The following is a 14,680-nucleotide window of genomic DNA, read 5'->3' as shown; positions in this document are numbered from 1 at the left end:
TTGGGCATCCCTAGTCAAAATTACTGTTATTGTGAACAGTTAAGCAGTTAAAAATGAAATGATCTCTACAAGGGCTAAACTTATGACATTTCCTTTGTATTTTAGGCAAAAAAGATATACATTTTCCTGTTTTATATATTAAAAAATACAAAAAGGATAATGAGTCTATGCTAAAGTTTGGGCACCCTGCATGGTTAGTACCTAGTAGCACCCCCTTTTGCAAGTATCACAGCTTGTAAATGCTTTTTGTAGCCAGACCAGAGTCTTTCATTTCTTGTTATAGGGATTTCATCTATTCTGTTAGATTCATCTTGAATGCACTGCTATTTTGAGGTCTAGCCACAAATTTTCAATAATTATCAGCGCAGGGGACTGTGGGGGCCATTGTAAAACCTTCAGTTTGCGCCTTTTGAGGTAGTTTATTATGGATTACTACGCGTGTTTAGGATAATTATCCGTTTCTAGAAGCCATCTGCTTTTCAATTTCAGCTTTTATACAGATGGAATTATGTTTGCATCAAGAATTTGTTGAAATTTCATTGATTCCATTCTTCCCTCTACCGTGAAATGATCCCAGTGCAATTGGCTGATTGATCAACCCCCATGCTTAATGGTTGGCGAGATGTTCTTTTCCTGAAATTCTGTGCCCTTTATCTCCAAACATTCCTTTGATCATTGGGGCCCAAAGAGTTCCTCTTTAACCTCATTGATCCAAAGGACTTGTTTCCAAAATGCATCAGGCTTGTTTAGATGTTTTTTAGCATTCTTCTGACGCTTTATGCTGAGGATGCAGAAGAGGTTTTTGTCTGATGACTCTTCCATAAAGACCATAATTGTGCAGGCGTCTCTGAACAGTAGAACAATGTACCACAAATCTAGAGTATGATAAATCTTTCTGAAGGTCTTTTGCAGTCAAGCGAGGGTTCTGATTCACCTCTCTAGCAATCCTACCAGCACCTCTCACTGAAATTTTGCTTAGTTTTCCAGACCTTATCTTGATCTCCACTGTTCTTTGCAACTGCCATTTCTTAATTACATTTCGAACTGCGGGAAGGGCAACTTGAAAACGCTTTGCTATCTTCTTGTAACCTTCTCCTGCTTTGTGGGCCTCCACCATTTCCATCTTCAGAGCGCTAGTTTATGCTTGTGTATTGGATTTTTTAGTCATTGTCTTGACTTCTGTATTTCTGTATTAATAAATTGTGACTTTTTTTGGACTACTACTCCAGTTTTTTCTGTTGTTTTTCAAGTCTTATACTAGAGTCAGGGAACTTAGATTAATAGCACCACGCCAGCATAAAAAAAAAGCTGGAGTGGTGCTTTAATGTATATCTATTATTGGTATACTGAATTGTTTATGATTCATTAATAGCTGCAGTATTGGTACCAATACCTGATGAAGTTCTATGCAATATCAAGGATTGGGCCTCATTACTAAGAGTGTTACTTACTACTCTTATGGTGTTTTATGATTTTTGAGATGGGGGTTTGGTCTGAATTGGGGATCCGTTTCAAGTCTATTCTATCTACTGATATTATAGACATTAATAAAGATAATGATTTATAATTATTGCTACTTCATTGGTAAGAATATTAGTTACTGGATTATTGGTTAGTGCGTGTGGAAAGTAGCTTGCAGCATAATGAGAAGGAAGCTACAAGGACTAGAAATCCCGATGACTGTTGTTCTGTTTCGCCGCATCACTCTTGATACTAGAGGGAACAATTGTGACAAAATTGTAATTAGATCACGGCTATGTATGTAGTTTCGCACTTTAGGCTTATCAGGAGGAGTCTGTACTCTTAACAATGGAAAAGACTAAACTACACAGTGGTATTTCATCTGACTCCAGGAATCGCATAGAATGCTTTTTAATTTTCTGGACAAAGAAGAAAGAAAGAGGCACTGTGGATTTGCGATATTACATGACAACCATATGAACCTTGAAGTTTAAAAAAACAATATACATCTATCAGTTTTACATAAAAACCGCACAAGTATACTGTAAATCGACACAAAGTTCAAGAAAAGCCTGCGCATGTGACCTTCTGAAATAAGAGATCAAGACAAGCTTTATATTTCCATTCAAGTTACCGCCTATATTTTACTTTTCTGCGGTTGCTTGATTTTTTAGTGTCTCGAATAAATATAGTACAGTATGCATTATACACACTTGGCCGAATAAACTCAGACTTTTCATAGTAAAAGAGCAAAAAAGTGTCAATAGGAGACAAATTCTCCCTAAAAAAAATTTAATTGGTCTCTCGACAATGGAAGAAAATCTCACCTCGAACAAACTGCCATTTTCTTGACAGCTTTCATGACACAGCCACAGCACGAGGGGAGCAACATACTCTGGCTTTAGAGCATCCACAAGGTCTAAAATTAAAGCAAGCCGCGTTAGTAAAAAATACAAAATTACACACACAAATATAGTATATACTTAACACACGTTCTTAACAAACACCCACACATATACAGGTCCTTCTCAAAAAATTAGCATATAGTGTTAAATTTCATTATTTACCATAATGTAATGATTACAATTAAACTTTCATATATTATAGATTCATTATCCACCAACTGAAATTTGTCAGGTCTTTTATTGTTTTAATACTGATGATTTTGGCATACAACTCCTGATAACCCAAAAAACCTGTCTCAATAAATTAGCATATTTCACCCGTCCAATCAAATAAAAGTGTTTTTTAATAACAAACAAAAAAACCATCAAATAATAATGTTCAGTTATGCACTCAATACTTGGTCGGGAATCCTTTGGCAGAAATGACTGCTTCAATGCGGCGTGGCATGGAGGCAATCAGCCTGTGACACTGCTGAGATGTTATGGAGGCCCAGGATGCTTCAATAGCGGCCTTAAGCTCATCCAGAGTGTTGGGTCTTGCGTCTCTCAACTTTCTCTTCACAATATCCCACAGATTCTCTATGGGGTTCAGGTCAGGAGAGTTGGCAGGCCAATTGAGCACAGTAATACCATGGTCAGTAAACCATTTACCAGTGGTTTTGGCACTGTGAGCAGGTGCCAGGTCGTGCTGGAAAATGAAATCTTCATCTCCATAAAGCTTTTCAGCCGATGGAAGCATGAAGTGCTCCAAAATCTCCTGATAGCTAGCTGCATTGACCCTGCCCTTGATGAAACACAGTGGACCAACACCAGCAGCTGACATGGCACCCCACACCATCACTGACTGTGGGTACTTGACACTGGACTTCAGGCATTTTGGCATTTCCTTCTCCCCAGTCTTCCTCCAGACTCTGGCACCTTGATTTCCGAATGACATGCAAAATTTGCTTTCATCAGAAAAAAGTACTTGGGACCACTTAGCAACAGCTTCTGCCGCTGTTTATGGTTCAAAAGTGGCTTTACCTGGGGAATGCGGCACCTGTAGCCCATTTCCTGCACACGCCTGTGCACGGTGGCTCTGGATGTTTCCACACCAGACTCAGTCCACTGCTTCCTCAGGTTCCCCAAGGTCTGGAATCGGTCCTTCTCCACAATCTTCCTCAGGGTCCGGTCACCTCTTCTCGTTGTACAGCGTTTTCTGCCACATTGTTTCCTTCCAACAGACTTACCATTGAGGTGCCTTGATACAGCACTCTGGGAACAGCCTATTTGTTGAGAAATTTCTTTCTGGGTCTTACCCTCTTGCTTGAGGGTGTCAATGATGGCCTTCTTGACATCTGTCAGGTCGCTAGTCTTACCCATGATGGGGGTTTTGAGTAATGAACCAGGCAGGGAGTTTTTAAAAGCCTCAGGTATCTTTTGCATGTGTTTAGAGTTAATTAGTTGATTCAGAAGATTAGGGAAATAGGTCGTTTAGAGAACCTTTTCTTGATATGCTAATTTATTGAGACAGGTTTTTTGGGTTATCAGGAGTTGTAGGCCAAAATCATCAGTATTAAAACAATAAAAGACCTGACAAATTTCAGTTGGTGGATAATGAATCTATAATATATGAAAGTTTAATTGTAATCATTACATTATGGTAAATAATGAAATTTAACACTATATGCTAATTTTTTGAGAAGGACCTGTATTATACTATTGTAAGCGCACACACAAGCACACGACAATTAACACAAATACACATTACAAGTATAGGAGTTGGTATGACATCCTATCAATAGCATTAATAAGGATTTGAATTTCCCCCTTGCAGCACATCCACATTCGTCTATCAGACAGCCAGATAGAGAGGCAGAGCCAGAAAGTGATAATGATGAAGACAAGAATGAGCCAGAGAATAGTCAAGGAAGCTGCAAATCACAAGAGCCAGAATTACAAAGAAAGTTGAAAAGTGGCCTTTTTCCAGGACCTGCCATGGCTCTAGCTGGAGTTTTGACCAGGACCAGGTGTAAACGAGAACAAGAAACACAAAAAGCAAGAAAGGGACACTGACCCAGAAGCATTTAGGCAAATTACCATTTTAGCTCCCGAGTGAATATCCGCTACACATGGAGATACAGGCAGTTGTATAATCTGAAAAGGGCAAATTGCATTTGGGTCGCTCAGGGATTGTATGCAGAGACCTCAAAGAGACCGGGTAGTGCAACCATCGAGGTAAAAGTGGGATGAAAATACTGTAGTGGTTTTAATTTTGGTAGTCCCAACCATTGTTTCCTATGATTAATGGCCTCCAAAGACTATTTCAATTAGAACTATCGTGGCCTTTTTGCTCAGTAATTATAGAGCACCAAACAGTCAAAACTTTAGAAGGGAGGAGCACAGGAGGCGATAAAAAAAAACACAGTAGAAGACAAATTATTTGAGGTGTCCTTCTCCGTATTGCTACTCCCCTCCTGTGAACTAAATGTGAATGAACTGACCTTAAAATTTTTTACTTGAATTATGGTACCCTTTCCTTTGCCTGGTTGATATCTGGATGATACGGTAAGTAATGCAAAGTGATTTGAATCCAATCTTTCCAAAACAGATACTTAGGTTCCTGGGGTTAGCTTCGCTGGCAACATAACACTTCGTGAAACAAAACTGCCAATACAAATTGGCCCTTTAAGCACCCATGCTGCATCTCTTTAATGACATGGCCTTTGTAATTTGTTGGGCAGAGAGCTCCTTTGTAGGCCAAATTATCCCATTGTCTGAACACCTGAGACGATGCAGTAGACATTCCTCTCCCTGCATTCACATACAGGGAATTTTTAGATATCACCCAAATGACTTCCTCACCAGGGAGATCATGAAAAGATAACCGCTGCCACCACATATGACAAACCTGCACCTCGCGACACCGCCTGACGTCACTATTATGTAGGAGGGATCACGCGGTACGGTCTCTGCACTTGCACTATCGTGACGTTCTGCACCCCCTGGTGACACAGTCAGCTTGGCAGAGCTTTACACAGACACTCCCTGTTCATACGGGCCCAGGTTTTGGCACAATCAGATCTAGCTGGATCCCTCCTACGCACTGAGATCAAACATGGCTTTGCTACCTTACTCCTACTAGCCATTCTACGTATCTCTCCACCCTGGGGTATTAGAATGGATCGAGGCCCTGGAAGGTGTTCTGCCTGTTCTAGAGATCTCGAAAATGTCACTGGTGTGTAGCTAGGACATACGATAAGTCCATATTCTCCTTATGAAATTCTACCTGATTAAACAAAGCAGCTACACTGCATGGGCTCCATAGGCGGTATTCCTGTAGGAGCTTAAATACTAGCTAGTGTGGCTGTACCATCTGCTGAGCCAGGTGTCCTGTTACAGCTAAACATGCTTTCAGGAAGATTGTAAGCTGCCATTAAATCCCCCATCCTTTACAAAGCCATTTTGGACAAATGCTAGCTTATGACTTTGTGATAACAGTTTGGGGAAGGCTCTTTTCTATTATAGCATGACTGTGCAACTGTGCACAAAGCAGGGTCCATAAAGGCATGGTTTGGGGAGTTACGGTGTGGAGGAACTTGACTGGATATACAAAGCTCTGACTCACCAAACTCTAAGGGAGATTATGAGCTGAGCCTTATGAGGCAGGCCATCTGTACAACATCAGCGTCTGACTTGATAATTGCTCTTCTGAATGAATGAGCCAAAATTCTCACAGATCTACTCTAGTATCTTGCAGAAAACTTTAAGAGTCACTGTATGGTTTTATAGTTGCAAAGGGATAGGGAGAGAGGGCAACCCAGTGTTCAAAAGGTTTTTCCATTTAATCTATTATTCGTCTATAAGCTTGCAGACCACGGAAAAAAAAACAAAAACACAAACCTAATATTTCCTACCTGTCTATGGTTCTGAATCAACATTCATTCAGAAATCTTCTCACGTAGGAGTAGCAGAGTTTCTGAACAACAATAAAACGAATCTATTGTTTTTGTCATACAGAGACCAAGATGAGCCGCAAGCTCCAAACCTCCTTTCTCTCATCCAGCCCTGCTTAATGATTTAACCTGCCTTTTGCTGGCACTGTGCTGTAGAGGTGTTTGTTTAAATATTTAGAGTCACGCTGGCACTTGCCGCTCTCGCTATCTAGGTCACAAATTCTACTTTTTCAGAGTATTTACAGTCATTTTGTCAGCTGGACAAATCAGAGGGTTCAGGGTTTTTTCTCTGTGGTTTGTCTACAAACCAGAAGCATATTTCTCCTCCAGTCAAAGGCCCTTTATTTCCATTCATACAGGACATTAAACGGATATACTGTATACTAGATATTGCTATGACTTTGGGAGGATAATTTGGGAATACTGTTCTGTTTTGGGTCATAATATAAAAATAATAATTATAATAATAATCTTTATTTATATAGCGCCAACATATTCCGCAGCACTTTACAGTTTAACAGTTTCAAACACAACAGTCATAAGTAACAACGTTAACAATACAATAATTAAAGCAACATAAGACGACCCTGCTCGTGAGAGCTTACAATCTACAATGAGGAGGGGGAGATACAAAGCACAGGTGTGTATTTACAATGATGTATTTACAATGATGGTCCAGCCATCGTTAGGGGGTGGGGGATAGATGGAGATAGTGAATGGGCTACACACACACATAAAATGACTGATTAAGGAACGTGATAGGTCGCTCTGAACAAATGTGTTTTGAGGGAGCGTCTAAAACTATGCAAGTTGTGGATGGTCCTAATATCTTGGGGTAGAGCATTCCAGAGGATTGGCGCAGCACGGGATAAGGCTATGTGCACACGATGCAGATTTGGTGCAGAATTTTCTGCACAAAATCTGCACAAAATCTGCATCTTCTGGCAGAAAACGCACCTGCGTTTTTTATGCGTTTTTTATGCGTTTTTAGTGCGTTTTGTGCGTTTTTTGCAGTGCAGTTTTGGTGCAGTTTTTTTAGTGCGTTTTTAGTGCGTTTTTTGTGCGTTTTTTGTGCTGATTTGTCAGCTTAAAATAAAGCTAAATAAAGAGATTAAAAAAAAATAAAAAATTACGTGATGTCATTTCCTAGTCCAACCTCTTCTCAATCTCCATTTTGGAAAGCCATAACCACTTTCTGACAGGCCTTACCATGAGTGCTGGTAATGAAGAACACAGGGAAGAAAGTAGCCCACCGCATACTGAACAGCATGTTACTTCTGTGCGGATACGCAGGCCACAACGCCTCCAGATGATTGGGGTTTTACTGGAGTATCTGAACCAGCAAAGATTGCAGGTAAGGCTAGGTTCACATTAGCGTTGTGCGGCGCAGCGTCGGGCGCTGCAGTGGTGACGCATGCGTCATGCGCCCCTATATTTAACATGGGGGCACATGGACATGTGTTGCGTTGCGTTTTGTGATGCTTGCGTCTTTTTTGGCGTTTTTTCGCATGCGTTTTGACGCATTTTCGGCAACGCATGCGTTCATTTGCAGAAATGCAACCTGTAGTAATTTCTAGCGGCGTTTTTTTGCCGCAAAAAAACGCATGTGTTTATTTGCGGCAAAAAAATGCATTGCTGTCTATGTAAACGCATGCGTTTTTAAGCACATGCGTTTGTTTGCGTTAAAAACGCATGCGTTTTTATAGAAAAAAAAAAAACAGAAAACAAACTGAAAAGCCACCCACCACCATCAAGGTGATAAAGGGATCCAAACCCTAACCCTACCCCTAACCTCACCCCTAACCGTTTAATGAACATTTTCTGACATAGTGCCACGTATTTCAGTCACGTTTAATGAATATTTTCTGAGTCATAGTGCCACGATATTTAAGTGCCACGATATTTAAGTGCCACGATATTTAAGTGCCACGTATTTAAGTGCCACGTATTTAAGTGCCACGATATTTTGGTGCCACGTATATAAGTGCCACGTATTTAAGTGCCACGTATTTAAGTGCCACGTATTTAAGTGCCACGTATTTAAGTGCCACGTATTTAAGTGCCACGATATTTTGGTGCCACGTATATAAGTGCCACGTATTTAAGTGCCACGTATTTAAGTGCCACGTATTTAAGTGCCACGTATTTAAGTGCCACGTATTTAAGTGCCACGTATTTAAGTGCCACGATATTTCGGTGCCACGTATATAAGTGCCACGTATTTAAGTGCCACGCATTTAAGTGCCACGATATTTCGGTGCCACGTATTTAAGTGCCACGTATTTAAGTGCCACGTATTTTTAAGTGCCACGTATTTAAGTGCCACGATATTTCGGTGCCACGCATTTAAGTGCCACGTATTTCAGTCACGTTTAGGATTAGGGTTGATATTCATAGCCTAGAGAGGGGCCATGGATATCGCCCCCCCCAGCTACAACTACCATCCCGCAGCCGCCCCAGAAATGGCGCATCTCTAAGATGCGCCAAATCTGGCGCTTAGCCTCTCTCTTCCCACTCCCGTGTAGCGGTGGGATATGGGGTAATGAAGGGGTTAACGTCACCTTGACATTGTAAGGTGACGTTAACCCCAGTTAATAATGGAGAGGCGTCTGTAAGACGCCTATCCATTATTAACCCCAAATTACTGAACACAAAAAAAAAAAGAGACAGGAAAAAGTATTTTAATATTCTAAATTTTACCATACTTACAAATCCCTTGATGATCTGTAGTCTTTTCCGACGTAGTCCATTAATATCGAGTGTCCCACGACGATCTGCCATGGAGAACAGCCACACCAGGAGATGTGACTGCTCTCCATGGCTGCCAAAACACACTGACAGGAGCAAAAGCTCCTGCAGTGTGCCTGCGCATGCGCGCGAGTTTACCGGCGTTCAATGAACTCCGGGACTCTCGCTTTACGAAAAATTTTACAGCAGTTCAATTGCCGTAAAGTGAGCTCCCGGAGTTCATTTAGCTCCAGGAAAAGAACGGGCAGCTCCGATACACTGCAGGAGCGATTAACTCCTGCAGTGTATCACCGGAGGACGTCGTGGGACAACCTATTAATGGATTACGACGGAAAAGTTTTTTTTTTTTTGGGGAGAAGAATGATCGAGGAAGGTGGCCTTCGGGGACGTATGTGGTGAGTATGTACTACATGTTATATGTGTGTTTGTGTTTTTAACCCATTGTAGTCAGTCGCCTGACGATGGGACAACTCTCCCATCATCACATTTCGATGGGAGCAGTAGTCCCACCCGACGAATGACTACAATGAGTCACTACTGACAGACTGACTGACAGACAGACACACAGACACACACACAGAGACACTATACATACCATTTCTACCATACGCCTCACATCGATCCCCATCCGACTGTACGACTCCATTTTCGCTACACTCTGCCCACTCACTTCCTCCTCTGACGTCACTTCCGTCTGCTGCGGTTTTGACACCCAAATCCGCATAAAATCTGCAGATGGTATATACATCTGCAGTTTTTATGCGGATTTGACCCACAGAATGGGAGTCAATGGGTGCAGAAACGCTGCAGTTCTGCACAAAAGAAGTGACATGCACTTCTTTGAAATCTGCAGCGTTTCTGCACGGATTTTTCTGCACCATGTGCACAGCTTTTTTTTTCACATTGATTTACATTGTTCTGTAAATCACAGTGCAGTTCTGCAGCGTTTCTGCTGCAGAAAAAAACGCTGCAGAACTGCACTAAATCTGCATGGTGTGCACATACCCTAAGTCTTGGAGTCGGAGGTACGGATTAGTGCAGAGGTTATTCGAAAGTCATTTGCAGAGCGCAGAGGTCGGTTAGGCCGATAGACAGAAATGAGGGAAGAGATGTAAGGGGGTGCGCACTGTGGAGAGCTTTGTGGATGAGAACAAGTACTTTGAAATGTATCCTGTAATGAATGGGCAGCCAGTGTAACAACTGGCGAAGAGCGGACGCGTCCGAGTAATGATTAGCCAGATGGACGACCCTGGCTGCTGCATTAAGGATAGACTGGAGAGGGGAAAGTCGAGTCAGGGGGAAGCCAATTAATAGAGCGTTGCAGTAGTCGAGGTGGGAGTGGATCAGGGCGACAGTGCCACCCACGGAGAGGGAAACGTCAGGTTTAGGGAGGTTAGTAGATGGTGTAGTATCCACACGGTGTAAGAAATTTAAGAGAGAGTAAGCTTTAACTGTATTTTATTCTTCTCCTCTTTTCCTCCAGCACACAGCATAACATTTTCTCCACAGGCTATAACTGAAACTAAACTCAACTCCCGCCCTCACTTTCTTCAAGCGAAAGATCTAATTCTTATACATTACATCATCCCCCTTTTTTTTATATATATATATATATATATATATATATATATATATATATATATATATATATATATATATATATATATATATATTTTTTTTTTAACAACCTAAAACAAATATTGACAATGCAGCAACATGAAAATGTCCAAGAAAAAAAGCGGGGAATAAGACAATACAGACATATGGTTTATTAAATTATATTTCTTCAATGAGTCTCGATGGAGCCCTTCTTTCCCGTGTAGGGTAACGTCTGGGTTCATTGGGGATGTCCATTGCTGAAGGATCAGCCACCTCCTGTTGGTCCTCTCCACCGTCGGGTAACAAATCTTCCACTGGTGGGAATTCATTACCATTGTTCTGTGGTATGATTTTAAAATGTGAGGAATTTCGAGTGATGAGTGTCCATCTCGTTCAGCTGTGACCATATTGCCTTTTCTCTCAGTAACATTATATTTTGCAGGACTATATACAGCTGTGGTTTTGTTGGTTGATTTTTGACGCACAACAACTATATCACCTCTTTTGATGGCCTTCTGTCTGCATAATGTTTCATGGCTTGCTTGTTAAAGAAATCTGTTGATTGCACTGAAGAGTCATTTGGTAAGGGATGACTGGTCACATCAGGGATCCGTGTACGAAGAGATCTGCTGAACATTAGATGAGATGGAGCAGCATTAGTGGTGGAATGTGGCGTGTTGCGGTAATTGCGCAGGAATTTGTATAGTGACTGTTTCAGTGGGGTGTGCTCCAGACTAGCTGCCTTGATTCGTTTCCCCATGGTGCACATGAATCGTTCTACGATTCCATTAGCTTGCGGCCAGCAAGGTGTGATCTTTCTGTGGCTGAACCCCAAGTATTCAGAAAACTGTGTAAACACATGTCCATTGAATGGAGGTCCATTATCTGTTTTGACCACTCTTGGAATGCCATATGCAGAGAATATGTCATCCAGTTCTGGTATGACACAATTAGCAGACGTTGAAGAGATGAATGAAATGACAGGGTGTCTAGAATATTCATCAATTGTTACTAGAATGTATTGGCCATTTGGTAATGGTCCATATATGTCGCCTGCCACTTCCTCCCATGCAGCAGTGGGTAACTGACATTTGTAATGGGTCTAGAGTTGACGATGGAGTAATTAACTGACAAGTGGAGCAATGTCTAATCTTCTCTTCCACCAATTTATCCATATTTGGGAACCACACTTTCTCTGAGTAACTTTTTTGTGCCAACAATTCCTAGATGACCTTCGTGTGCTATCTGTATGACTAGGTTGTGCAAGGCCTTAGGTACAACCAGTTTGGTACCACGAAGGATGAGTTGGTCTTCAGTGACTGATAATTCCTCACGTACATTTGAAAATAGTTTTAACTCCTTCAGATCAATCCCATCTTCAGGAAATTTTTTCTTTTGAATTTCATGCCACCTCCTATTTTGGATAATTTGTATTAAGGCACAGAGTGGCTTGTCACTTGTTGTTGTATTCACAAACTGATCAACAGAAAGTGCTTTTGGCACGGCGTGAGCTGCAACAAAGTGGATGTATTCTTCAATGGAGGAATGAACAAGTAGATCATCATTTGTAGGATGGCTTGAGAAATAATCAGCCGGATTGCTGTATTTTCCAGGTTTGTGAACAATTTTGTAATTATAGTCCTGTAGACATAGACCCCATTGTTCAATTCGTGCTGGCATTTTAGCTCTGGGATTTCCAAAAATTGTAAGGAGAGCTTGATGATCTGTGACAATAGTGAAGGGAGCGCCATAGAGAAATAAGTGAAAGTGTTCACATCCCCAGACGACTGCCAAGCGCTTTCTTTTTCAGGTTGCGAACACTTTCTTTCAGTGCTTGTTAAGCTTTTACTTGCATAAGAAATGATGTGGGGACTTTGATTGTCATCCTTGTATTGTGCTAAAATTGCACCCAGTCCCACGGGACTGGTGTCGACAATCAGTTCCGTTGGAAGAGCTGGATCAAAATAGGCCATGTTGGCTGTTGAGCAGAGTTCGCTTTTAATTGTTTCAAAAGAGGCCTGACAGTCTTGGGACCATTGAAAAACGCTCTTTTGTTTTGTAAGTTCCCTTAATGGAGTGCTGATTGTGGAAAAATTTGGAATATATCTAGCACAGTAGCTTGCCATTCCAAGAAAAGAGCGCACTTCACTGGCATTCTGTGGAATTGAAGCTGCTCTGATGGATTTCACTTTCTTGGGATAAGGTCGTACTCCTTCCGCCGAGAAAACGTGACCATAGAACTCCAATGAATTTTTATCAAATTCGCATTTTTCTTTGTTTAAAGTGAGTCCAGCAGAGAGCAGACATTCAAAGATAGCATATAGAGCACGATTATGTTCAGCTTGAGTTTTCCCAAAAACCAGTATGTCATCACTGTAATTAAAGGCATTTGGAATATGTTGAATGACGCTCCTTATAGTATATTGAAAAGTTTCCGCTGCTGAGCAGACCCCAAACGTCAATCTTTTGTATCTTCTGAGACCCACATGGGTGGAAAATGTTGTTAAGTATCTGGATTCTGGACTCAATTCTAGTTGATGATAGCCCTTATTGAGGTCGAGCTTTGAAAAAACGGTTGCTCCATTTAATAAATGAATAATGTCATCAATTGTGGGTGAGATGTGTCTTTCCCTTTGAATAGCAGTGTTGTGTTGGCGCATGTCAACACAGTCTTACCTGCTCTGGAGTCTTTAGTTTTGTAACTACCACAAGCGGAGAGACCCACGGAGTGGTACCAGAAACAGTTTCAATGACATCATCATCCATGAGTAATTGGAGTTCCTTTTCTACCTTCTTTCTCAGGTGTAATGGAATACGCCTGTGAGCCTGGGCTACTGGACGAACCAGGGCTGTGGAGTCGGTAAGTCACAGTTGCGACTCCGACTCCTGGATTTTATCAGGTTCCGACTCCGGCTCCGACTCCTTCATAAATGGCCAATTCGTAACAATAAATTTACTGTTGTAAAATATTAACATCGTGCTTATTCAGTTTCTCACCATCATATAAGTAATCAGACCACTTACAGCAAAAACTATATTTATTAGAATACAATTAGAATATAGCAAATAACTTTTATAAACTTTTCTAAACTCCTGTAAGTAAATATGCAATAAACACTTATGCAGTTATTAAGAAGAAATCTATAAATTTGTCCTCAGAAAAAGTATTGCCTCTGTCAGATCCTCCTTCATGGATGCCCTCAAATCTGATCTAATTATTTTGAGAGCAGAGAACAACCTCTACACTAACTTGGGTTGGTGGAAAAGCAGTAACCACTCGGGCAACATCTCTGACAATGTCAGGATACAGAGGAATCGCTTGTTGCACTGTTATTTTTGATGAACGGTCAAATTTCTCAATTTCTTTTAGTGCACATGATAAATTCTGCTGAAATGTACTGGCTGTGTTCTTTGATGGGGATGACTCTTCTTCTATGCGGGAACGCTTTGCACGGTCCTTGTGATCCAAATATTTTTCGAAATTAAATTCTTAATCAGTTTATGAGGGTGAAGATGTGGCAAGACGACCAAATTCTTCTTTTTCCTCCTGACTGTTCTGCAACCCTTTCATCCTTACTGCTATTTCAAACAGAGCTTCTTTTCCTTTAGTTAGCTGTTGATCATCTAGAAGAATCCGATGCATTGGGTCTACCATAAACAGCTGCCAAAAGAATGTTATTTTGTAATAGTAGCTCCTCTCTCCGTTTCATTGATATAGCAATGCCACTTGCAATTAACCCTCCTCTTTGGGACAGGCGAAACATCAGGTTCTTCCACTCCATTAAGAAAATACCTGGAGTTAAGTCCTCTGCTTGTAATTTTGTAGTCACTGTAAATGGGTGCTCTAGCAATTTTTCCAGCTCAGTCACCTGATTCCACTGACTTTCATTTAGCGTCAGTTGAGGGTTAGCCATGTCTACAAGAAAGGTTTTCAGTTCAACCAAGAGCTGAATCATTAAGTAAGTACTGCCCCATCGTGTGGCTTGATCAATAATTGCCCCTTTTCCAGAACGTCTCTTCAAAATTGAGTCA

The 14,680-nt window shown here is 41.1% G+C and overlaps 1 protein-coding gene across 1 annotated transcript in view; it reads right to left on the bottom strand.

The window, feature by feature from the left end:
- HSD17B4 (hydroxysteroid 17-beta dehydrogenase 4) overlaps positions 1 to 14,680 on the bottom strand; it is a 412,752-nt gene that overhangs the window by 254,785 nt on the left and 143,287 nt on the right. Inside the window, exon 9 of the mRNA XM_077290859.1 lies at positions 2,289 to 2,380. Within this exon, the coding sequence (XP_077146974.1) occupies positions 2,289 to 2,380 (92 nt within the window). The remainder of the gene's footprint in view (positions 1 to 2,288; positions 2,381 to 14,680) is intronic.

Source organism: Ranitomeya variabilis, chromosome 1, assembly GCF_051348905.1.
Source record: "Ranitomeya variabilis isolate aRanVar5 chromosome 1, aRanVar5.hap1, whole genome shotgun sequence".
NCBI classification, from domain to species: Eukaryota; Metazoa; Chordata; class Amphibia; order Anura; family Dendrobatidae; genus Ranitomeya; species Ranitomeya variabilis.
Note: the sequence above shows the minus strand (reverse complement) of the source record. Positions and strands in the feature narration are given on the sequence as shown.